Source organism: Apodemus sylvaticus, chromosome 1, assembly GCF_947179515.1.
Source record: "Apodemus sylvaticus chromosome 1, mApoSyl1.1, whole genome shotgun sequence".
Classification (NCBI taxonomy): domain Eukaryota; kingdom Metazoa; phylum Chordata; class Mammalia; order Rodentia; family Muridae; genus Apodemus; species Apodemus sylvaticus.
The window spans coordinates 51,420,734-51,448,305 of record NC_067472.1 but is presented as its reverse complement, the minus strand read 5'-3'; the positions used below and the strand labels follow the sequence as shown (position 1 = coordinate 51,448,305).

Below are 27,572 nucleotides of genomic sequence, written 5' to 3'. Positions count from 1 at the left end.
CTATATCATCACTCGATAAGCTTCCTTCACCATCTCTTCAGTAGTCCCAGATAACAGAATATCATCCATATAGTGCAAACATGTAAGCTTAGGAAAGTGCTGCCTCACATTTTCTAAAGATTTACGAACATATAATTGACATATGGTGGGACTATTCGCCATTCCTTGAGGTAAAACCACCCATTCATAACGTAAATCTGGAGATGCATGATTTATTGAGGGAACTGTAAAAGCAAACCTTTGTGTATCTTTCTCATAGAGTGGAATAGAAAAAAAAACACTCTTTTATATCAATAACTATCAAAGGCCACTGCTTTGGCAAAGTGGATGGAAGAGGCAGACCTCTTTGCACTGGGCCCATAGGCATCATTTGCTTATTGATTGCTTGTAAATCATGTAAGAGCCTCCATTTTCCTGATTTCTTCTTAATAACAAAATTTGGGGTATTTCAAGGAGAGGTAGAAGCTTGAATATGGCCCATGCTCAATTGTTCCTGCACTAACTCGTGGACAGCCCGTAATTTTTCTGAGGGTAAAGGCCACTGAGGAACCCATACTGGATCCTCAGACTTCCATGTAATGGGTAGAGCCTCCCCCGTGGCCCCTAGGAAAAACCCAATCCCTTTCTTGTGGATTCTTTAGATGTTACAGGGATCGGGGAGGTGCGGCCTTGGGAATATTTTCCCAAACATGTCCAGACCTATGTCCCATCTTCTGCATCATTTGTGATGATTGTGAGCTTTACACCCCCTCATTGGAGAGTACATATCCCATTTCAGTCAAGAGGTCTCTTCCCCACAGGGAAATAGGAACTTCCAGAACACATGATTGAAACTCCCCAACATGGCCTTCCTCATCTTTCCACCTCAAAATTTGTGTACTCCTTTCTGGTTCTTGTGCATATCCTAAGCCTCTTAACATTTGATCTGATACTTGCAAAGGTCAATTCTTTGGCCAGTCTTTTTTACTGATTATACTTTTATCAGCTCCAGTATCCAGAAGCCCAAGTATGATTTTACCATTAATTTTTAAGGAAAGCAAAGGTCAAGCCCCCAGCTCCAAGGAGCAATACAATAATTTCTTCTCAAGGTTTTCTATCTTCAAAGTTGTCTCCCTTGGTGATTTCTTAGTTGTTTCTACTTCTGTTTTTAGATCCCGGATGGTTTTGCTCAGTTCCATCATTTGTTTGTTTGTGTTTTTCTTTAATTCTTTAAGAGATTTTTGTGTTTCCTCTTTCATAACTTCTGCCTGTTGACTCAAGTTCTCCTGCATTTCTTTAAGTTTTTTTTTGTTTTGTTTTGTTTTTGGTGTTTTGTTTTGTTTTGTTTTTTTGCGTTTCTTCTTTATTGGCTTCTATCTCTTGAGCCTTATTCTCCTGAATTTCTCTAAGTGATTTTTGTGTTTCCATTATACGTGTTTCTAGCTTATTCATGTTCCCCTGTATTTCTTTAAGAGATTCATTTATACCCTTTTTGTGTTCTTCTAGCAGCATCATGACCAGTGATTTTAAGTCCAAATCTTGTTTTTCTGGTGTGTTGGCATAACCAGGACTTGCTGATGTTGGAGAGTTTGGTTCAGACGCTGCCATATTGCCTAGATTTCTGTTAGTAGTGTTCCTGTGTTTGCCCTTTGCCATCTTGTTCTCTGGCATTAGTTGGTCTTGTCTCTGGCTGGTGTTTGAGCCTCCTGTGAGGCTCTAGGGCTATTTCTGCAACACTGGATGGCTGGGTTTCCCCTGTTGCATATTGCTGATGTGCTGTCCTCCTCTTGGGTGCCCTTGCAGCCCTAGTGTGCCTTGCCCCAGATTGTGTCTATGAACCAGATGGTGCCCATTTGCTCCTTCAGGGAGTGCTGATGGTGTATGCTGTGGGACCTTTTCCAGGTGATGATCACTCTGCTGGGCAGCCGAACTCCCAAACGGGTTGGTGCACACAAGGCTAGCCTAGCTGCTCAGGCTCCAAGTCTAGGCAAAAGCCTGGCAGGCCAAGGCCCAAGCAAAGTTCCCCTTGGGCTATGAGTGTTAATTGGGTTTGTCAGGTGGCCAGGATGGCATGTGGGCATGCGGGCATGCATGCGTGCGTGCGTGTGTGCAGACTCCCTGAAAGTTCTGGGAGAGTCTGCTGGGCTAACAACCTCCTGGCCAGGTTGGCACACAGATGACCCGCCGAGCAGCCCAGGTCCTGGGGGCAATCCAGGGCCTGTTGGGCCTAGACCCCTGCTATGTTAACCTCGGGCTATGTCTGTTAGCCGGCTTTACCTGCTAGAACTCTCTGGCATCCCGTAGCCAAAATGGCGGCGTGCACACACAGGGCCGGGCAATCAACCTCCTGTCCAGGATGGCACCCCGATGCCCTCCCAACAGCCCAGGACCTGGGTGCATGCCAACGCCCGTTGGGCTTAGACCCCCCCGAGATGTTGGCCTCGGGTTATGTTTGCGTACCTCAGGCTGTCTTATCTCTCTGGCGCCTGAGAACCAAGATGGAGGTGAGTCTCTCGTAACTGACTGGCGGGAGGCAGAATTCTGATGTAGCTTCTGTGTGGTGAAAGGTGTTGTAAATCTGCTGCCGCTTGCAGCCTGGCTGGCCAGCGATGGTCAATGGTAGTGGGTGCAGGGCCTGCCTGGACCCTGTCACCTTGGTTCCACTGCTGATGGCCCTTCCTCTGGACCAGCCGCTGCTGCTGTTGCCACTGCCGCTACCACCCCTTAAGTTAGAGCTCTTATTTAAATCATGTTCTATTGTAACTGGTATAGACCTTATAATGTTTTTCTAAATCCTGACAATTTAAGCTTGAACCCCTTCAGAGACATGATAAGGAATAATCTTTACTTGGGCATGCAGGGAGTGCCAAGCAAGCAGCTTAAGGGACTATTGAAATGACAGTGCTTTCTGACTACCTGGACAGTCACCCTAAAATTGTCTCTATAACATTGGAGCATCCATAGTCAGCCTTCAGGCCCACTATGTGACAGACTTTTTTATGAAGCAGGAATGTGAAGAACTTGCCTACCTTGACATTGCAAAGCTTGGCAGTAGACCTTCCTACATCTTGTTTGTCCAGTTTCGACAGTATTCTTTCTGAAATTGATGAAAGGGCATTTTCCATCGGGCAACTTGGCACATATGAGGCACACTCCATATGGAGGTTCTTTGAGGCTCATCATCATCTTCATTGAAGTGGAACCAGGGTGCTGCTAGGAACAGACCTACTTACTTGTCAAAAAAGATATTTAATAATGAAACATCTTTAAATACCATACCCTGTGGATCACTGAGGTTTTTGAAGCTATCTATCTATAACATATCTGAATTGTTTGTTGTTACCTATTTACTATCAGTTCAATTTTGAAGAAATATTTCTGCAATAAATTATACTAGTATCTTACATGACTATGAGTGTGATTGTCTAAGTATTAACTTTGCATTTCATATTTATCCTAAACATTTTGCAATAGCAGATTTCAAATGGACTAGAACATTGCATTTTAAAGAATTACATAAGTAAAATACCTCAGTAGCTGGTCCATTTTGAGACCCATCCCATGGGCAAGCACCAATCCCTGACACTATTAATGATACCCTGTTATGCTTGCAGACAGGAGTCTAGCATAGCTGCCCTCTAAGAAGCTCCAGCCACGAACTGACTCATACAGATGCTGCCATCCACAGCAAAACAGTAGATGGAAGGTAAAGAAAAAATATAGAAAATAAAAATATTTTAAAAAACAGTAGATGGAGTCTGGGGACTCCACAGGAAGACTCACAGAGTCAATTATCCTGGACCCTTGGAGCTCTCAGAGACTAAACCACCAACCAAAGGACATATATGTCCTGGACCTAGGTCTTCTCATACATATGTAGCAGATGTACAGCTTGGTCTTCATGTGGGTCCTGAACAACTGAAGCAGGGGATCCAAAAACTGTTGCCTATATGTAGGATATGATTTTTTAGCTGGTATAGTGGTTATTCTTAGTTGTCAACTTGACTATGTCTGGACTGTACTACAATCCAGAATTGGAAGTCTCACTTGTGATCCTGATCTTGAGGCTGGGAGATACAAGTTTCTGACCTGGATCTTGGAATGGAGATCTTGAGGCATAATGGCTATAAATCCCAGGAGACTAAGGCAAGGAGATCTCTGAGTTCAAGGTCATCTCGGAAAAAGCAAGTCCCAGATCCAAGTTTGGTAATACACACCTTTAATCTGGGCCACACCTTCTGCTGGAGACCTACATAAGGGCATTGGAAGAAGGAAGATTCTCTCTTCTTCACCTGCTTGCCTTGTGAGACTGAGCAACTGCTAGATCATTGGACTTCCATTCACAGCTGCTGCCGACCACTCTTGGGGAGTTGTACTGCAGACTGTAAGTCATCAACAAATTCCCTTACTATATAGAGACTACACATAAGTTCTGTGACTCTAGAGAACCCTGACTAATACAGCTGGGATACCTTCTCTGGCTTCAGTGGGAGAGGAAGCACCTAGACTCTCAGAAACTTGAAGTGCCAGGGTGGGGGGATATCCGGAGGGGCCCACACCTGCTCAGAGGAGAAGGAGAGGAGGAATAGGGAAAGGATTGTGGAAGGGGATGACTAGGAGTGAAGCAGTAAAGTGAAAAAGAAAAAGAGAGAAGGGGAAGGAGAGAGACAAGAGAGGAGAGGAGAGGAGAGGAGAGGAGAGGAGAGGAGAAGAGAAGAGAAGAGGAGAAAAGAAAAGAAAGAAAAAAGAAAGGAAAAGAGAAGAGAAGAAAAGAAGAAAAGAAAAGAAAAGAAAGGAAAGGAAAGGAAAGGAAAGGAAAGGAAAGGAAAGGAAAGGAAAGGAAAAGTGTTGGTTCCTTAGGTCTGACCTGCCTTGGGTCTGACCAGGAGGAGCCTCTTTGTTTGATCTAGAATGTTCTTACTCAAGAACCAACTGCACACCAAACCCTCTATCACACACCTCCATTCATCTACCATGCCTACCCTAAGGCTGCATAATAAAACAGATCAGTCACACTGAATGGACTCTTTGGGTTGTATGTATATATACATTGTGTGTGTGTGAGTGTGTGTGTGTGTGTGTGTGTACATGTGTGTAACAGTAATTAGGGAAGAGGTCATGAATGTGAGAGTGGGTTGAGCAGGAGGATATGGGAGGAGTTGGAAGAGACAGAGGGAGAGATAGAAATGATGTAAATACAGTACTCATGTATGAAATGCTCAAAGGAACTTTCTGAAATGGGAATTATGGGAGAGAGGTCAGAGTAGAATGTTCTGGGACAAATGTTTGTCTTGCTAGTTTTGACATTTCCCATGTTCAGTATTCAGGATTGCCATAAACCTCAGACCAGTATCTGGAGAAAAGTCCAAGATGAGAGAGATTTTATATATCATGACTGGGAGAGGAGAGCTATGTTCACGACTGTGGTTCAGTTTTAAAATGACAAGTTATATCACTCATGTCTGCTAATCCTTATAGCCCTCAACCTTAGACTCTTTAGGTATTCTTCATCCCCATGTTGAAGAATGACTACCCTGAAGCCGAGAAAACAAACTCCACTGTTAAATAGTAATGTGACTAGAAAATCTAACTGCATCAAATGTATCACCTCCAAGCCCCAACCCCTCATCTCATTAAGTCAACACAGTTCCTCTCCTCCCCAGTGTCAAGAGAATCAAACAAGAGTGGTCATTGTTTTTCAAGGAGGAGGAACCTTATCACCACCTTCCTCAAAGCATCCTTGAGTTCTCTGTTCCTCATGCTGTAAATCAAAGGATTCAGCACAGGGGTGATGAAGGTGTAAACCACAGATACTACCTGGCCTCGCTCAGGATTGTAGCTGGAGCTGGGACACAAGTAGATGAGACTTCCACATCCATAGTGCAGGAGGACAACGGTCAGGTGGGAAGAACAGGTAGAGAAGGCTTTGTGCCTCCCCTCAGCTGAGCGGATCTTCAGGATGGCATCCACAATGAAGACATAGGAGAGAGTGATGAGGAGGAAAGGGATGGTGAGGACGATGACACTGACCACAAACAGAGTGGCCTCGTGGACATGGGTGTCTGCACATGCCAGTCTCATGACAGGGAGGACATCACAGTAGAACAAGCTGATTTCCTTACTGCTAAAGAAAGGCAGTTGGAAGATGAGCACAGTCAACTGCATGGCCAAGATGAAACCCAAAACCAGGGACCCCAGGGCCAGCTGGACACACAAGTGCCAGCTCATGATGAGGGTGTAGCGCAGAGGGTGACAGATGGCCACAAACCGGTCATAGGCCATGACAGCCAGCAGAATACAATCAGCGCTGCCCAGGAAGATGAAGAAGAACATCTGGGCACCACAGCCTGCCAGGGAGACCACAGTCCTGTCTGTGGACAGGATGCTGGCCAGAGTCAGGGGAGCTATGGTAGAAGAATAGAAGATCTCCAGGCTAGCCAGGTTGGCCAGGAAGAAGTACATCGGGGTGTGGAGACACCGATTGATCCAGATGGTGAGGACGATGGACATGTTTCCTCCAATGCTGACCAGGTACATCATGAGGAAAAGCACAAAGATCAGCATCTGCACCTCAGGGAGCTTGGAGAAGGGGCGGAAGTGGAAGAGGACCATCCCAGTCTGATTTCCTTCCTCCATGTACTTAATGTGTGAGTTGGGTCTGCCACCGGCACAGGTGATGCCCCTGAGGATAGACCTGTTTTTAAAAAAATTTGAACTGCAAAGTAATCACAAATGGGGTGGGAGGAAGGGACCTGGGAGGGAAAGAGGACCAGAGGGGGAGGGAGTGGGGGAAGAGAAGAACATGATCTGGTATTGAGTGAGGGAAAAGGACTGAAGCCCTGAGGGCCAGCAGAAAGAATGGAAACAGGCAACCACAGGAGATAGGAGGTTGGGAGGGACCCTCCAGAATGCACCAGAGACCTGGAAGGTGAGAGACTCTCAGGGCTCAAAGTGGGGACCTCACATGAAATGCCTAACAGTAGGGAGAGGAAACTTATAGAGCCCACCTCCAGCAGGAAGCCAGGGTATCAAATGAGGGAGAGGGGGGCTATCCCACAGTCACAACTCTGACCCATTATTGTGCCTCTCTGAAAGAATTACAGGGATGGAAATGGAGAGGAGCCTGAGGAAAAGAAGGTCCAGAGACAGACCCAAAGTGGGATCCAGCTCAAGGGGAGGTCTGAAGTCTTGACACTATTTCTGAGGCTATGGAGCCTCAAAATGGGACCGAGCATGACCTCACTCCAGAAGATCCAACAAGCAGCTGAAAGAGTCAGATGCAGATATTTGCACCCAACCAATGGACAGAAGCAGCTGACCCCTGTTGTTAAATTAGGAAAGGCTGAAAGAAGCTGAAGAGAAGGGCAATCCTGTAGGAGGACCAGCAGTCTCAATTAATTGGGACCCCAGAGATCTCTCAAACACTGGACCAACAAGCAAGCAGCATACACCAGCTGATATGAGGCCCCCAGCACACATACAGTAGAGGACTGTCGGGTCTGTGTTCATTCAGAGATGATGCACCTAACCCTCAAGAGACTGGAGGCCCAAGAGAGTTTAGAGGTCAGGTGGGGTGGGGGGTGGGGACATCCACGTAGAGACAGGGGGTGGTAAGGAGGTATGGGATGTGGAATAGTCAGAGGGTGGAGGGAGAGTAATAAAATAGGGAGTGTTAAAAATTAATGAATCAATTAATTAATAATAAATTATTAAAAATAAAAAGATTGAACTAAAGTACCTTTTATTGGTGGTGCTCCCTGAAGTCATAGGCTTTTGAACGAAAATCACAGTACCAGGTGAGGGATACCTTCCTATGAGTTGTTGGTTACGGAGGCCCCAGAGCTTCTCAAAACAGTATAGGTTCTTGGTTGCCTACCAGAAAGAGATAGTGGTGAAACCCTATTGCTGAAGACACACCACATACTTTGGTTGCAACACACAGAGAAATCAAGTCGGAAATTTATTGGAAGCTTCCTCTCTGCTGGCTAGAGTTCACAAATCCAGAAAAGCAAAAGCCTGTGGTTGGATATTCAAAGACCCTTTAAGCAGGGTACGGGGTCATGAGGATGATTTACTACTGCTATTTTTATACATGAGCATATAGTAAACCTGCCTTATAAATATTTATATCTCTATCCAGAGACAAGCTCTATTCTGAGCCTTGCTCAAAGAAACTTCTTCTGCAATGCACAACAGCATACAGAGACTCATAGCTAGTCAAGGTGCTGAGGCTAGACGACTGTTGAGTGCTGAGCCACCAGCTATATGACCACTTTCAAGGTCCAAGAAACACTGAAGAAAAGGGGGTGTAAAGATCTGACAAGCCAGAGAACAGGGAGGAGTGCTAGGGAACGTTGTCTTCTGGATGTAACGTGACAGTCGCACCACAAACTTACAGCTGCTGTGGCTGACAACACAAGATAAAGCCATTTATCTTGAGAAATCAAGTCGGAAATTTGGAGGCCTATAGCCCCTCCTTTAAAAGCTATAGGCAAGTTGCCAGGGGAGTTGGAGTCATTTTTGTCAGTGGTATAACCACCAGTAATTTGCCCATGCTACTGTAAATAGTACCCAGCCATCATGTTCATAAAAGTAACCCTGGATCTGGGCATGATTGTGGATGCCTTTAATCCCAGCACTTGGGAGGCAGAAGCAGGCTGATCTTTGAGAAAATGTGAGTCTGGTCTACAGAGCAAGTTCCAGGACAGTCAAGACTATACAAAGAAATTTTGTCCAAAACCAAACCAAACCAAACAAACAAACAAAAAAGAAGCCTAGTAAAACTCATTGCATAAAAATAATAAAAAGACAAAGGAATAAAAGCAGGATACATATGTTGTTTTTATACACTACATGGTTGTTTTTATCCACTCGTCAGTGGACAAATGCATAATTTTTCCCTTTTTCAGTCACTGAATGTAATGTTGGAATAATTCAGCATACCAGTGCCTTTTCAAGTCAGCACTGAGATCTTAAGCCATAAAGTATACTAGAAACCCTTTTAGGTTCTTGATTCTTTTCCTGGTAGTCAAAAGGATAGTCTCTGGAGTTGGATTGTGTAGATGCTAATGTTAGGATGCACAGACCAACAATGTGACCTTAGATAACCTGTGGACGCTTTCTGCTTTAATTTCTTCATCCAAGAAAAGAACAATGGGACTCTACTCTTAGAAACATTAAGAGGATAAATCTGTCTGGACCCTAGTAAAATCTGCATGAATATTAGTAATAATCATTGAACTATTGTTCTTCTAGGGGCTGGAACAATGGCTCGGCTCTTAAGAGTACTGACTGCCATTTCAGAGAACCTATGGTGGGTAGCAACGTGGTAGCTAATCACTGTCTGTAACTCTAGTCCCAGGGAATATACCCTCTGTGGGCACAGTACAAATGTGGTGCACAAACACGATACATGCAGACAAAACATATATATGAAAAACAAAAATAAATAAAACCTAAAAATATTTTTTCTATATCTGGTTTTCTTCTATCTCTTCAAAACTGCCTTGGAACCTCCAGCTTCCCCAAAAAAATCTTCTTTGATTTCCCTCCTGTTCCCATCCAATCAAGACGCCAGACACATCTCTTCTTAGTTTTCTGCCAATACACACCATCCTAAGCTCCTCAACCTTCTGTAACCTTTTTACTTTTTGTGATGTCCAGCATCTCTAAAACATACTAGATATGACAAGATCCCAATATTCTATGACTGGGGACACCAGAGGTTGAGTTATCAATTCCAACAATTCCCAGTCTTCTGAGACAACTCTATTTTAGTCAGAGAGACAGAGAGTGAGATAAGACAGAAAGACACACACATACACACACACACACACACACACACACACGCACATACGCACACACACACACACACATGACAGAGAGAGAGAGAGAGAGAGAGAGAGAGAGAGAGAGAGAGAAATGGTGCAGACTTTGGAAACCTCAAGCCCCCCCCCCATGGCACACCTCCTCCAACAAAGCCACACCTAATCCTTCCCAAACAGATCTACCAAATGGGGTCAAGTATTCAAACATATAAGCCTATGGGGGAGGGGGTTATTCTCATTCAAGCCACCACAACTGATGATCCTGCCTCCAATGTCATAAAAAGCTTCCTAGAGGATACTTAACATCATTCACATCAACTTCAGACATAACGTTCTCTGCTGACCTTTGAGGACATCACATATTATCATATGTTTTGGCATATGGATTCTTTACTGCCAAACTAATTTCTCAGACCTTCCTGCTTCCTCTGGGATTTTTCTCCATGAGGTATTTGCTCAATCCAATATCTACACCACTGTTCCCCATTCTAAAGCATCTTTATCCTCTGTGGTATAAAACAGTTGCCTTCTTAAACGGGAACCTTTAAGATGTTTTGCCAAAATTGGTGGAACTATTTATAATCTCACTGCTCAGGAAGCAGAGGCACAGAGAATAGGCGTTCAAGGCTATTCCTAGTCACATAGTGGGTCTGAGGTCAGCCTGGGCTGTATCAGGTCATGAAATCATGTCTACAACGTGAAAGAAGACAGGAAGGAGGAGAAGAAAAGGAGAGGTGGTGCAAACAAGAACCCTTCTTTGCCTCTTTCCTATAACAGCCATATCTATCTGTTCTTTATTACAAGCAGACGATGTGTGGCTATATATAATCCCTCTATTCCTAGAGACCACGTTAATGAAGGTAACCAAGGTCTTCCAGTTCCTGAATAAAATAGGTGGTTTTGAGTCCATCTATGCTGCATCTACATCCATTGGCTAACTCTCTTTCCTGGAAATTGTTCATTTCTTGTCTCAGTGATCCCAGTCTATCCTCCCATCTCTCTGGTCGCTCCCTTTTCAATACTTGGAAAGCCTGCTCTTCCTTACCAAAGCTCACCCAGAAAAGGTTTTACTGCCTATTCAGGTGATTGCCCCCAGATCTACTTTCTCTCCTCCCATGTCCTGTAGAAGGCTGGTCTCTAAGAACTGCATCAGCTGGGCCCATCACCCTCTGGCTTCCAGTTAGGTGTGACCAAAGGTAGGAACTAGTGGGAGAATGAAGAGCTATGAAATATGAGGTAGGGTGTTCATCTCCCACAGACTCTCATCTCTTCCCCACCCTGTGGTTCAGTGACCACAGTTCTAATTGAGTGTCCTAATCTCTATAGTCAGAGGTATGACTGAGTTCTAATGGCTCTGTCCCCTTACCATGTTACTCCTGTCCCAAGAATAGAAACAGCTTCCCATCATTGCTGCCTCTCAGTGCTCCACTACCCCTTATGGGCTACTTCAAGTCTTCCCTTGCCTCTGTAAGTAGTCCCAACATTAGATGCTTGTCCATAGTAAACTTCATAATGCAGGTTATAATGAATAATTAATGGATGCTTAAAGAGACATCTCTTGTTTTAATTTATTTAAATCGTAGTATTAAGTATTCCTCATACCACTTAAAATTAATAGAAACAGGCTTCATTGCAAGTATCTATAGTGTCTACAATAACAAATTAGGTGAATAGAAATACACACAACTATAAACACACAGCATATATGCAGTCACATACCTTCACCAATACATCCCTTGTATAAGCAAAAACAAACATCTGTTCTTTCTCTAGTATATAAATATTTGTCTTCATTCAGGATGTTATTTTAAAATCCCATTGACTGACTAGCTCAGACTACAGATTTCTATTGTCCAAAATTCTGACCATGGAAAATCCCAAGTCCAAGGAAGTTATAGGATGGGTCACAGTGGATACCCTTGTTCTTGGTGGCAGATTGATGCCTTCTGTGTCCTCACACAGGACCTTCACCTTCATCTAAACCTACTTCCTCCTCAGGCCCCAGTAACTAAGAGCATCCCATTGCAGAGTTCAACACCAGCATTGGGACAGGGCTGGATGCAGACACTCAGTTCAAAGCATCCCATGTTCTATTGCAGACAGAATGCTATTGTGAACTTCACTCCCTGAGCTTGCAGTGCAGCCTTATAAGGTGTCAGGAACATCTCCAGAAGAATGTCTCTGCCCATATCTGCTGTGCTCCTGTCTGAAGACATGCTATGACCTCTGTACACGCACCAGTCATGTGAGGACATTGTTCCTTACCATGGTAGAAAAGTAGGACAAACAGTATTGTACTAGTTGCAGCTTTTCCTTTAACTTTTTTCTATATGTTGGTACAGTCATACCTTTTAAAACATGACTTCAAGCCCATGTTGCAAGAAGTCCCCCCCCCCAAAGACTTTTACCTCTGTGCCATTGCCTGATGCTGCCAAGGCATTTTGGATATTCATACCTGGTAAGGAAGTTAGAAAATGAAAGAAAAATTAAACAACAGGAAATCAAACAACCCAGTCAATAAATGGGCTATTGAAGGGAACAAACAGTTTAGAAAAAGATAAAATAAACGTATGAAAAACTGCTCAGGAAGTGGGAGAGCTGGCTTGGCATCAACCGCACTTCTTGCTCTTGCAGAGGATCTGCATTTGCTCTCTAGCACCCATTCTGGGCAGCCCAACACCATCTGTAACTGCCGCTCTCTAGGATCTGATGCCCTCTTCTGGCCCCTGTGGGCACCCACATACATGTGAATGTATTATACACTACACTCAGACACACACATAAATTAAAAATGAACTTAAAGTAATTTTAATGTCCAACCATGGTAGCCATGAGAAAAAAGAAAAGCAAACCAAAACTGCATGGAAATTCTGTCTGCCCAGTCACAGTGGCAGACTGCCCAGTCACAGTGGCAGTCATCAGGAAAACAACAAATGCTCCCAGAGATCTAAAACAAAGGGACACTTACACATTGCTGGTGGGCACGTAAATGACTCCAGTCATTGTGGAAATCTGCATGGTGCTTTCTCACAGATCTAAAATGTCCCTTTGAGAGGAGAGGTCCTTGGTCCTATGAAGGCTCAATAGATGCCTCAGTGTAGGGCAATCAAGGGCAGGGAGGTGGGAGTGGGGTGGGTGAAGGAACACCCTCATAGAAGCAAGGAGAGGGAGGATGGGATAGGGAGTTTCCAGAAAGGGGAACCAGGAAAGGGGATAACATTTGAAATGTAAATAAAGAAAATATCCAATTAAAAACATAAAAAACGGTAGCAGTGGCTGCTCCAGCTGAAGGGCCATCAGCGGTGGAACCAAGGTGACACAGGGTCCAGTTAGGCCCTGCGCCCACGACCACTGACCTTCGCTGACCAGCCGGGCGGCAAGCAGCTGCGGTTCTGCGGAGCCTTTCGCTGCACGGAAGCCACTTCAGAACTCGGCTTCCCACCAGTCAGGAGAGACTCACCTCCATCTTGATTCCGGGCTCCAGAGATCGGTCAGACTGAGGTACACAAACATAATCCTAGGCCCAACACCGCAGGGGTCTGAGCCAGACGGGCGTTGGCCTGCACCCAGGCCCTGGGCTGTTCGAGTGGCCATCGGGGCGCCAACCCAGCCAGGAGTTTTTTTTGCCCCGGCCGGCGCACGCGCCGCCATTTTGCCTACAGGAGCCAGAGTGCTCGGGAGGGCAGAGACTGCTAACAAGCGTAGCCTGAGGCTAACAAAACGGGGGTCTAGGCCCCAAAAGGCACAGGTCTGACCCCAAGAACTGGGCGGCTTGGTGGGCCATCTGTGTGTCAACCCGCCCAGGAGGTTATTAGCACAACAGACTCTCCTGGTGCTTTCGGGGAGCGCGGACGCGCACGCCCGCCATCCGGGTCACCAGGCTGACCCAAATAACAGTCATAGCCCTAGGGGAACTTTGCTTGGACCTTGGCCTCCCAGGCGTTTGCCTGGACTCAGGGCCGGGGCGACAAAGCTAACCTAGTGTGCACCAGCCCGGTTGGGGAAATCGGCTGCCCAGCGGAGTGAGCGGAACACAGGGGAGGTCACAGCAACATACACCTTCGGAGCTCCCTGGGGGTGCACACGGGTTCCATCTGGCCCACAGACACAATCTGGGGCAAGGCCTCAGGCAGAAGCCCTCAGGTCAACTCTCTCCGCTTCAGATCAGCCTGGGTGGCCGCCACATCTCCAGGTCCCTCAAGAGGCTAGTGGGGGCTTCCGGGCAGCCAGCTGGGAGAAGTCGGTGTGCTCCAATAAATCCTGCGGGCCCCAGCGGGAGCCTTCAGGTGCCTGCTTCGGGATCTGAACAGCCTGGACAACAGCACCCTGTCTACAGGCAGTGCAGAGTGTAAGCTGTGCACCAGAGGCCAACGGGGAAGGGGCAGCTTGCACTGGTGAGTCCAGCACTGACAAGACCAAGTAACACCAGTGAGAGCTAGATGGCAAAAGGCAAATGCAGGAACGTCACTAACAGAAATCAAGGCAATATGGCAACATCTGAACCCAATTCTCCTCTACCAGCAAGTCCTGGATACCCCATCACACCAGTAAAACAAGATTTGGATTTAAAATCACTGGTCATGATGCTGGTACAGGAACACATGAAGGACATTCAGGAGAAAATGGATCAAAAGTTAGAAGCCCTTGCAAGGGAAACACAAAAATCATTGAAAGAAATCCAGGAGAATACAAAAGCCAACAAGGAGGAAATGCAAAAAACACTTAAAGAAATACAGGAGAACTTTGGCCAACAGGCTGAGGTCATGAAAGACGAAACACAAAAATCTCTTAAAGAAATACAGGAGAACTTTGGTCAACAGGCTGAGCTCATGAAAGAAAAAACACAAAAATCTCTTAAAGAATTACAGGAAAGCACAAACAAGCAAGTGAAGGAGCTAAGCAAAACCATCCAGGATCTAAAATCAGAAGTAGAAACAACTAAGAAAACTCAAAAGGAGACAACTTTGGAGATAGAAAGCCTTGGGAAGAAATCAGGGGACAGAGATGCAAATATCAACAACAGAATACAAGAAATAGAAGAAAGAATCTCAGATGCTGAAGATTCCATAGAAACCATGGACTCAACAGTTAAAGAAAATGCAAAATGCAAAAAGCTTGTAACCCAAAATATCCAGGAAATCCAGGACACAATGAGAAGACCAAACCTAAGGATTATAGGCATAGATGAGAGTGAAGATTTACAACTTAAAGGGCCAGCAAATATCTTCAATAAAATTATGGAAGAAAACTTCCCTAACCTAAAGAGAGAGATGCCCATGAATATACAAGAAGCCTACAGAACTCCAAACAGACTGGACCAGAACAGAAATACTTCCCGTCACATAATAATCAAAACACCAAATGTTCTAAACAAAGAAAGAATATTAAAGGCAGTAAGAGAAAAAGGCCAAGTAACATATAAAGGAAGACCTATCAGAATCACAGCAGACTTTTCACCTGAGACTATGAAGGCTAGAAGGTCCTGGGCAGATCTCATGCAGACTCTAAGAGAACACAAATGCCAACCAAAACTACTATATCCAGCAAAACTTTCAATCACCATAGATGGAGAAACTAAGATATTTCACGACAAAACCAAGTTTACCCAATATCTATCCACAAACCCAGCCCTAAAAAGGATAATAGGAGGACAACACCAATACAAGGAGGGAAACTTCACCCTGAAAAAAGCAAGATAGTAACCTTTCATCAAACCCAAAAGAAGTTAAGCAATCAAATTTAAAAAAAATAACGTCAAAAATGATAGGAAGTAACAATCACTATTCCTTAATATCTCTTAACATCAATGGACTCAATGCCCCAATAAAAAGACACAGACTAACTGAATGGATACGTAAACAGGACCCTACATTTTGCTGCTTACAGGAAACACACCTCAGGGTCAAAGACAAACACTACCTTAGAGTAAAAGGCTGGAAGACAATTTTACAAGCAAATGGTCTCAGGAAACAAGCTGGAGTAGCTATTTTAATATCAGATAAAATTGACTTTCAACCCAAAGTCATCAAAAGAGACTCTGAGGGACACTTCTTGCTGGTCAAAGGAAAAATACAACAAGAAGAACTCTCAATCCTGAACATCTATGCTCCAAATGCAAGGGCACCCTCTTTCATAAAAGAAACTTTATTAAAACTCAAAGCACACATTGCCCCTAACACAATAATTGTGGGTGACTTCAACACTGCACTTTCCTCAATGGACCGATCAGGAAAACAGAAACTAAACAAGGACACAATGAAACTAATTGAAGCTTTGGACCAATTAGATTTAACTGATAAATATAGAACATTCTATCCTAAAACAAAAGAATATACCTTTTTTTCAGCACCTCATGGTACCTTCTCCAAAATCGACCATATAATTGGTCACAAGACAGACCTCAACAAATATAAGAAGATAGAACTAATCCCATGCCTCCTATCTGATCACTATGGAATAAAAGTGGTCTTCAATAGCAACAGAAACAACAGAAAGCCCACATACACGTGGAAATTGAACAATACTCTACTCAATGATACCTTGGTCAAGGAAGAAATAAAGAAATTAAAGACTTTTTAGAACACAATGAAAATGAAAACACAACATACCCAAATCTATGGGACACAATGAAAGCAGTGCTAAGAGGAAAACTCATAGCCCTGAGTGCCTCCAAAAAGAAAATGGAGAGAGCATACATTACCAACTTAATGACACACCTGAAAGCCCTAGAACAAAAAGAAGCTATTTCACCCAGGAGGAATAGAAGGCAGGAAATCATCAAACTCAGGGCCGAAATCAATCAAGTAGAAACAAAGAGAACCATACAAAAAATCAACAATACCAGGAGCTGGTTCTTTGAGAAAATCAACAAGATAGATAAACCCTTAGCCAGACTGACCAAAGGGCACAGAGAAAGTATCCAAATTAACAAACTTAGAAATGAAAAGGGAGACATAACAACGGAAACTGAGGAAATCCAAAAAATCATCAGATCCTACTACAAGAGCCTGTACTCAACACAACTGGAGAATCTGGAGGAAATGGACAATTTCCTTGACAGATACCAAATACCAAAATTAAATCAGGACCAACTAGACCATCTGAACAGTCCCATAAAGCCTAAAGAAATAGAAGGAGTCATAGAAAGTCTTCCAACCAAAAAAAGCACAGGACCAGATGGTTTCAGTGCAGAATTCTACCAGACCTTCAAAGAAGAGTTAACACCAATACTCTTCAAACTATTCCACAAAATAGAAACAGAAGGAACACTACCCAATTCCTTCTATGAAGCCACAATTACGCTGATACCAAAGCCACACAAAGATCCAACAAAGAAAGAGAACTTCAGACCAATTTCCCTTATGAACATCGATGCAAAAATACTCAATAAAATTCTTGCCAACCGAATCCAAGAACACATCAAAACGATCATCCACCATGATCAAGTAGGCTTTATCCCGGGAATGCAGGGTTGGTTCAATATACGGAAATCCATCAATACAATCCACTACATAAACAAACTCAAAGAACAAAACCACATGGTCATTTCATTGGATGCTGAAAAAGCATTTGACAAAATTCAGCATCCTTTCATGCTTAAAGTCTTGGAGAGAACAGGAATTCAAGGCCCATACCTAAACATAGTAAAAGCAATATACAGCAAACCGGTAGCCAGCATCAAACTAAACGGAGAGAAACTTGAAGCAATCCCACTGAAATCAGGGACCAGACAAGGCTGCCCCCTTTCTCCTTATCTTTTCAATATTGTACTTGAGGTACTAGCTCGGGCAATTCGACAACATAAGGAGGTCAAAGGGATACAAATTGGAAAGGAAGAAGTCAAACTATCATTATTTGCAGACGACATGATCGTCTACCTAAGTGACCCAAAGAACTCCACTAGAGAGCTCCTACAGCTGATAAACAACTTCAGCAAAGTGGCAGGTTATAAAATCAACTCAAGCAAATCAGTGGCCTTCCTATACTCAAAGGATAAGCAGGCTGAGAAAGAAATTAGGGAAATGACCCCCTTCACAATAGCCACAAACAGTATAAAGTATCTTGGGGTGACTCTTACCAAACATGCGAAAGATCTGTATGACAAGAACTTCAAGACTCTGAAGAAGGAAATGGAAGAAGACCTCAAAAAATGGGAAAACCTCCCATGCTCATGGATCGGTAGAATCAATATAGTTAAAATGGCCATTTTGCCTAAAGAACTATACAGATTCAATGCAATACCCATCAAAATCCCAACTCAATTCTTCACAGAGTTAGAAAGAGCAATTATCAAATTCATCTGGAACAACAAAAAACCCAGGATAGCTAAAACTATTCTCAGCAACAAAAGAAAATCTGGGGGAATCAGTATCCCTGACCTCAAGCAATACTACAGAGCAATAGTGTTAAAAACTGCATGGTATTGGTACAGTGACAGGCAGGAGGATCAATGGAACAGGATTGAAGATCCAGAAATGAACCCACACACCTATGGCCACTTGATCCTCGACAAAGAGGCTGAAAACATCCAATGGAAAAAAGATAGCCTTTTCAACAAATGGTGCTGGTTCAACTGGAGGTCAGCATGCAGAAGAATGCGAATTGATCCATCCTTGTCTCCTTGTACTAAGCTCAAATCCAAATGGATCAAGGACCTCCACATAAAGCCAGACACTCTGAAGCTAATAGAAAAGAAACTGGGGAAGACCCTTGAGGACATCGGTACAGGGAGAAAGTTTCTGAACAGAACACCAATAGCGTATGCTCTAAGAGCAAGAATTGACAAATGGGACCTCATAAGGTTACAGAGTTTCTGTAAGGCAAAGGACACCATCAAGAGGACAGATCGGCAACCAACAAATTGGGAAAAGATCTTCACCAATCCTACATCAGATAGAGGGCTAATATCCAATATATATAAAGAACTCAAGAAGTTAGACTCCAGAAAACCGAACAACCCTATTAAAAAATGGGGTACAGAGTTAAACAAAGAATTCTCACCTGAAGAACTTCGGATGGCGGAGAAGCATCTTAAAAAATGCTCAACTTCATTAGTCATTAGGGAAATGCAAATCAAAACAACCCTAAGATTTCATCTTACACCAGTCAGAATGGCTAAGATTAAAAATTCAGGAGACAGCAGGTGTTGGAGAGGGTGCGGAGAAAGAGGAACACTCCTCCACTGCTGGTGGGGTTGCAAATTGGTACAACCACTCTGGAAAGCAGTCTGGCGGTTCCTCCGAAAACTGGGCACCTCACTTCCAGAAGATCCTGCTATACCACTCCTGGGCATATACCCAGAGGATTCCCCACCATGTAATAAGGATACATGCTCTACTATGTTCATAGCAGCCCTATTTATAATTGCCAGATGCTGGAAAGAACCCAGGTATCCCTCAACAGAAGAGTGGAGACAAAAAATGTGGTATATCTACACAATGGAGTACTATTCAGCCATTAGAAACAATGAATTCATGAAATTCTTAGGCAAATGGATGGAGCTAGAGAACATCATACTAAGTGAGGTAACCCAGACTCAAAAGGTGAATCATGGTATGCACTCACTAATAAGTGGTTATTAACCTAGAAAACTGGAATACCCAAAACATAATCCACACATCAAATGAGATACAAGAAGAAAGCAGGAGTGGTCCCTGGTTCTGGAAAGACTCAGTGAAACAGTATTTGGCAAAACCAGAACGGGGAACTGGGAAGGGGTGGGAGGGAGGACAGGGGAAGAGAAGGGGGCTTATGGGACTTTCGGGGAGTGGGGGGGGGGCTAGAAAAGGGGAAATCATTTGAAATGTAAATAAATTATATCGAATAAAAAAAAGAATGAAAAAAAAACATAAAAAACAAAACAGAAACAAAAATTATTACATACTAAAAAATTATTTCATATTAGTTAATAAGAAAAAATAAAATGTCACTTTGAACAAGCTGCATTATTCCTGGGTACTTATCCAAAGGACTCCAAGTGAACATACGGTAGAGGTAATTGCACATCAATGTTTACTGTAGCACTGTTCACAATAGCTAAGTTATTGAACCAGCCTGGGCTCCTAATAACAGCAGAATAGGTAAGGAAAATTTGGAACATATACATAACACAAGTTTTTCAATCACAAAGAAGAATGAAGTTCTGTTATTTGCAAGAAAATAGATGCAACTGAAGACAATTACACTAAATGAATCAACCTCAGGAAGGCAAATGCCCTGCTTTCTCTTGTTGTGCTTACTAGACTTCACAGAGATACATAAAGTCATGGTGTATACAGGGCATGAAAGCAGAAATGAAACTGTCTAGGGAAACATAGATAATGGGTGAGAGGCAAAGAGGTGAGAAAGGGGAAGGTAAAAAATGTGGAAGATGTATGTTCAGCATGAAATATATACATGTATGAATACTTAAATTTGTTTTTAGAAAAAGAAATAACAGAGAACACATGGATGGATAGGTTTTGTCTGGGGGGTTCCAAATGGTGAAATTCCGCAGTGGTTTAGAGCACTTGTTCTGCTAACTTGAGGACCTAGATATGAATGTGAGCAGAAAACACTTCCCAACCTCTCTGTGTGTGTGCAGGGCACTGAGGATAACAGCAGACCTTCCACCCCTAGCATCTGCTCTCCATGATTAAACACAAAGGGAACAGTAAGTACCCATAAAGAGAACTGTTGTATCTAACAAGGGTCTCTCTTCCCATTTGATGACATGTTTACTTCTGTATTCATTTATTTACAGCCACACCCCTGTGGCTCCAAGCTTCCTAACAGCATTAATGACTTTGCTTGATATTCACGATGCTTAGAGTCTAAACCAGTGCCTGGCACTCTAAAATCATGCAGTGACCACTACTGTACTGAAGATTTACTGAGTGAGGTGTATAGAACAGGGTCTTGGGAGATGGCTCAGTGGTTTAAAGCACTAGTTCTGCAAGCTTGAGGACCTGGATTTGAATTCCCAAACCCCACAAAAGAAGTCATGTGGATGGTTGTACCTAGAACCCTAGCCCTGGGAAGCAGAGATGGGTAGATACTGAGAACTTGTTGGTCAAATGGTCTAGCCAAAACATCAAGCTTCCACTTATAGGAAATATCCTATGTTAAGGCATTCAGGCAGGAGGTGATGGAGGAAAACGCCCGATGGGCTGCTCTGGCCTTGGCATATACACATAGGGGCATCAACACCGCAGACTCACACGCACGCTTGAACACACAAACACACACACACACACACACACAGAGAGAGAGACAGAGACAGACAGAAACAGACAGAGACAGAGAGACAGAGATAACAGATTTATTTTTAGGGGCGTGAAAAAGTCAGTCTTTGCTTTAACCCTGAACAATATTGCAGGACTCCCATCCTAGCTGAAAAGTCAGTGTGGTGTAGAAGTGTTTGAGAATTTCATGTGCTCTGAATCTGCACAAAGAAGATGGGGCTGGTGAGATGTCTTCACAGCCTCCAGGACTGAAATCTAAATTGTATTCCCAGGATCCATGTGATAGGAGACAACTGACATCCCTAAGTTGTCCTCTGTCTCCACATTTCCACACTCAGGACACAGCACCTGAACACAAACACACATACATACACACAAACACACACACACACACCACTATTTAAAAAAATAACTCAGGGTGCTATGAAATGTAAACTTCTGGACTTGGCATGGCTACTGAACTTGTGAACTCTCAGTAGCTATGGCTATCTGCATATGGCCTGAACAAAATAATCCAAGCAAGCTTTTAACTCATATGTAGAAGGTGCTCTCCTATCATATCTCCACAACCTATCTCTTACTGAGGAACTATCAGCAGTTGATAGCTGCTGGGGGAGATTTTATTTTACTTTTTTTGAAGTATGACCACTGGTAGATTTCTCGTGCTCCAGTGGGTGGCCCCCATACCCTTGGATATACGAGCTGCACTAACTGGACTGACTTGGGGGGAAAAGAAAGGACATGAAGGTTAGTTCATGTTGAAGAGGATTTGGGTTTAACTGTGATTGTGTTTGATTGTATGCATGTCTGAAATTCTCAAAAATAAAAAAAATATATCAGTTTTTAAAGACCATCAAAGCTTAACTCGGCATTCAAACCTTCTGAAATCCTGGGAAGAGTTCCAATTTTTGATTCAATGCATAGCCAAGTTCCCCCCACCCCCTGGCATCTGCAACTGCAAGGATCCTGTGCCCCAAAGCTAAGTCTGCTCACTGGACCTCAGCTCCAGGGAGATACATCCCTCAATCAGGCTCATCTATTCAACATGTTTCAAGTAAGTTCAAAAGTCAGATCAAAGAGGGAAAGGAACAAGAAAGAACGGTGCCTAGGACTCAAACCCTCGGTGCATTTCATGTCTGTAAACAAACGTGACTTACCAAAAGGATGGGTGCTGTGTCTCTCATTCACACGCCGCGCACTGTGTTCCTCTGCCTTGCTTTATTACTTGCTCTTAGCTGGTGGTTTGCTTGTTTGTTTGTTTGTTTCACATTGTCTTTAATTCTTCATTGGTTTTGTCTTGTTTGTTTTCATTTTTGCTTTTGAGTGGGGTCTTATTCTGTAATATGTAGCCCAAACAGGCTGAAACTACCTATGTAGCCCAAGCTGGCCTCAATCTCATGAAGAACCTGTTGCTTCAGCTTCCCAAGTGGTGGCATTAAGAGGCAGGAACCACCACACACCATTGTTTCGTTTTGAGACATACATTGACTTTATAGCCAAGGTGGGTTTTGAACTCGTGATTTTCCCATGTCACCTCTCATGGGCTGGTATTACAAGTGTGTAGCACACTCTGGAGTCATGCACACATTTCTTGTGAGTAGACATGCATACATATGCAATTCAACTTGACAGTAAATACCATGTTTTCCTTTGATGGTGGCTGTTAGGAAACCCAAACTAAGCTTGAAAGTCGATTATTAAATACTCTTTGGCCCAAATTTAAATTAAATTACTATTTCTATTTCCAGTTTTTTTTTTTACTTTTTTTCCTATGCATTTTATTTAGAGCTTGGGGTTTGACTGTGAGTTATTTTATTTCTAAAAGCATCAAAAGACTGATAAACATAGAAATAAAAACTTACTCTTGTCTGCTTGGCCTTATCGAAGGCATTGATGGATAAACTGAGAAAGCTCCCAGGCTCCACAGCTCCACTTACTCCTCCCCTGCGGACTTTACAAAACAGTCAGACTGAGTTCTGCTGGCAGCTCCTTTGGTGTCCTCAAGCTGCCTTTGTGACTCCACAATTCTCTACCTCTCGAAGGTTGGTTTGGTAAGCTCTGGGCATCTCACATTTCCCTAACAACCTGTTATCCTCACTATCCAGAACCAGTATGTCTCCAAAACCATCATCTACAAGTCTTTCCTTTTCCTAAAATTCAATTTTGACTGTGAAACCTAAAAGTTATGTAAATTATAGTATGTTTTCTGGCTGTCGAAACAAAGCATCCATTCCTTCCTCAAGGGAAGATATATTTCTGACTATCCTCAGGCAACCTTAAGAATTGACCACAGTTCTAAGGAGATGGATCTCGACTCAGATCACTTGCAGGGAGGATATTTGCTTTAAAGACTGGTTTGTAATGGTTACTATTTGTACCCAAAATAGGTGACCCCTCATTAACTAGCTATAAGAGATTAAACTATGCTTCAGTGCATCTGTGACTTAACACCAGAAAGCCACTCTCAAGAGGTGCCAAAGTCAAGAGAATTCATTGGCCCATTCTTGGGGTCTAGACAATGTAGCAGCTTCGACAAGTGTCCCCTGTCACCTTCCTTTCTACTACCCATACGACCTGGCACTACATACTCAGCACAAGACTAACTGAAGCTCAAGCTATGGTCCTCTTAATGGCTTGGCAACCATGGAGCTGAACCTCTGAGAACCTGCCTTCCTCTGAGGATGTGACACATTTCCTTGTGCCAGCTCTTCCCCACTGCCTCTTCACCAGGGAAGAACATGGGGCTTGGGGTCTTGTGGAGTTGGAACTGTGGGTTATTTCTCTGTTCTGACTCTTGATCTCATTTCTGAGAATTCCCTGCCCACTTTGATTCCACCAAGCCCCAGGAGGCTGACTTGGCTTTCAACTGGACCTGCCCCAGTAGGTTTCTGAGCATAAATAGAAATTGCTTGGGGATCTGATCTTCTAAACTTATTTAATTGCTACTAGATTTAGCTATGCTTTAATCATTGGCTCAACTTTTATTCTTTACTCTTAAGGTAGTTGGGTAAGATCACAATCATCTGTGAGAGACACAGAAGGCATAATTTCGTGGCACCTCACCAATTCCAGACACACAATATACAAATCTATTTCAACCCTACTCTTTTATTTTTAGGTTCCTATTTTTCTTCTCTTGATATTCTCTCTCCTTTCCCCTCCACCTCCCCCCCCTCTGTTGCTCTGTCTGTTGGCCTATCCTTATGTATGTATGTGTCTATATATGCATGCATGCATGTGTGTGTGTGTGTGTGTGTGTGTGTGTATCTTTTTCTCCTTTTTTTCGTGTTTCTTATAATTGCTGGATTTAATGTACCTTTGGTCTTATAGGGGCTAAGAAAAGAGCCTTCTTTTTATAGTTTCAGAAAGAAAAGTCTACTTACTCCTTGACAGAGTACTATACTATAGTTGGCTACTTTCTTGTTACTGGAGTTTGTACGGTGAGAACTTGGTCTCAGGCAATATTTACAACCCAAGCTCAATACACCAATGAAAGGGATAAACTGCTGTACAGAGCAGAGAAGATATTTATCCTGTGTAGCTACACTGGAGAGAGAAACAAATAAAGGAATCCAGTGGTACCACATCCTTGATGACACTGGGTTTACATTTAAATTGAGGAGGAGCTGGACCAGAAAAACTAATAGGTATGTGTACTGAAGCAGTCTTTTCAAGGTGTGGTCCAGTTTATCTTTGTCTCTTTCAGGTTCTACAAGATAGTTCTAAGAAGTCCTTATCACTCTTAATCTTAAGGAGACCAATCTACTTTCTACAAGATGAACACTTCTACTCTAGGATAGAAGCCTCCCTTCAAGGATAATGACCCTGGGATATGTTATGCTGTGAAGTTCTGCTGCTCTGAAACACTTAGGTAATTCAGTGGGAAAGGTTAAAGATAAGAGTATCTCTTTGCCTTCAGTGAAAGTAAAGGAAGCACACAGACATGACATGAAGTCAGAGGCACTGACCTGGCTTTCACTCTGCTTCAGTCGCACCATAAACACAATTTGAGAATCAGTGCTTTTTAGAAAAGCTGCTTTAAGGACAAATCGGCAACCAACAAATTGGGAAAAGATCTTCACCAATCCTACATCAGATAGAGGGCTAATATCCAATATATATAAAGAACTCAAGAAGTTAGACTCCAGAAAACCGAACAACCCTATTAAAAAATGGGGTACAGAGTTAAACAAAGAATTCTCACCTGAAGAACTTCGGATGGCGGAGAAACATCTTAAAAAATGCTCAACTTCATTAGTCATTAGGGAAATGCAAATCAAAACAACCCTGAGATTTCACCTTACACCAGTCAGAATGGCTAAGATTAAAATTTCAGGAGACAGAAGGTGTTGGCAAGGATGTGGAGAAAGAGGATCACTCCTCCACTGCTGGTGGGGTTGCAAATTGGTACAACCACTCTGGAAATCAGTCTGGCGGTTCCTCTGAAAACTGGGCACCTCACTTCCAGAAGATCCTGCTATGCCACTCCTGGGCATATACCCAAAAGATTCCCCAGCATGTAATAAGGATACATGTTCCACTATGTTCATAGCAGCCCTATTTATAATTGCCAGATGCTGGAAAGAACCCAGGTATCCCTCAACAGAAGAGTGGATGCAAAAAAATGTGGTATATATACACAATGGAGTACTATTCAGCCATTAGAAACAATGAATTCATGAAATTCTTAGGCAAATGGATGGAGCTGGAGAACATCATACTAAGTGAGGTAACCCAGACTCAAAAGATGAATCATGGTATGCACTCACTAATAAGTGGATATTAACCTAGAAAACTGGAATACCCAAAACATAATCCCCACATCAAATGAGGTACAAGAATGGAAGAGTGGCTCCTTGTTCTGGAAAGACTCAGTGAAGCAGTATAGGGCAAAACCAGAACAGGGAAGTGGGAAGGGTTGGGTGGGAAAACAGGGGGAGGAAAGGGGACTGATAGGACTTTCGAGGAGTGGGGGTCCAGAAAAGGGGAAATCATTTGAAATGTAAATAAATATATCAATAAATTTAAAAAAAAAAGAATCACCCAAAAATAAAAAAAATAAAAAAAAGAAAGAAAAAAAAGAAGAGCTGCTTTTAAGTGCCTGTCTCTTTCTGGCCTGTTGTCTAGGACCAGACTCCAATGAGTTCATAAGTTACAGTGACCAACTTCATTTTCTACCAGGATATTCTCTCTACATTCTCCCGCTGGTTCACCCCACCATTTCAATCTTTTCCTAAATTGAACTACAAAATACAATGGTCACAGTAGAATATATATACACTTTGAGGCCTCCATATACATACATACATACATACATACATACATACATACATACATACATGTGAAAATATATAAACTGGATGGAGGTGGGGTAAGGTGGAGGCCATTAGAGCCCACAAGGCATCAACCCTCCACAAAGAACTATAGGCAACTAAGAAATACTGTGAGTGGGAGAAATAGTTTGCTCCAAGGAAGAAGACCATTGTTTATCCAATACCACACTGTCATTTCTGAAAACACAAATAAGATTACATATATATGTATATATTCATATGTATGTATGTATGTATGTATGTATGTATGTATGTATGCATATGTTGAGGTCTTGATCAAAACACATATCTTACCTCTCTAGGAAGAATGATCTGAGACGTTCCAGACACTATACTATGTTCTGAAGATCAGTTTCCTTGCTTTTCTTGCTAAGAACAATGATCAAAATGAAATAAGCACTGAGTTCATCAAATTCAAAGGACAAAATTAGACTCAGTGGTAGAACAATTAGCTAGCATCCTTTCCTATAAAAGATAGGACAAACCAGAGCTCTCATATAACTTTAAAATGTACACCCATCACAGTTTGTACTTAACTCATTAATTAATAGAAAAATTAAGAAATTAAATTTGTCGCCAGGCAGTGGTGGTGCACGCCTGTAACCCCAGCACTCTGGGAGGCAGAGGCAGGTGGATTTCTGAGTTCGAGGTCTACAGCCTGGTCTACAGAGTGAGTTCCATGACAGCCAGGGCTACACAGAGTAATCCTGTATTGAAAAAGTAAAAGAAAGAAGAAGAAGAAGAAGAAGAAGAAGAAGAAGAAGAAGAAGAAGAAGAAGAAGAAGAAGAAGAAAGAAAGAAAGAAAGAAAGAAAGAAAGAAAGAAAGAAAGAAAGAAAGAAAGAAAGAAAGAAAGAAAGAAAGAAAGAAAGAAAAAAAAAAGAAAGAAAGAAAGAAAGAAAGAAAGAAAAAAGAAAAGAAAAGAAAAGAAAAGAAAAGAAAGGAAAGAGAACATGAATAAGGTAGAAGCCCTTACAAAGGAAACACAAAAATCACTTAAAAAAATTCAGGGGAATATGAGTCAAAAGATAGAAGCCAATAAAGAGGAAACACAAACATCCCTTAAAGAAATGCAGGAGAATTTGGATCAACAGGCAGAAGTCATGAAAGAGGTAACACAAAAATCTCTTAAAGAAAAGTACAGGAAAACACAAACAAACAAGAGAAGGAACTGAGCAAAACCATCCAGGATCTAAAAACAAAAGTAGAAAA

General features: G+C 42.7%; 2 protein-coding genes across 2 annotated transcripts in view; both read right to left on the bottom strand.

Moving 5' to 3' along the window:
- Dtx4 (deltex E3 ubiquitin ligase 4) overlaps positions 1-27,572 on the bottom strand; it is an 852,074-nt gene that overhangs the window by 106,811 nt on the left and 717,691 nt on the right. The gene's annotated exons all lie outside the window — the stretch shown is intronic.
- LOC127689750 (olfactory receptor 10V1-like) lies at positions 5,644-6,615 on the bottom strand. The gene has a single exon (XM_052189370.1). It carries the CDS (start codon positions 6,613-6,615, stop codon positions 5,668-5,670), a length of 948 nt encoding a protein of 315 aa, XP_052045330.1. The 3' UTR covers positions 5,644-5,667.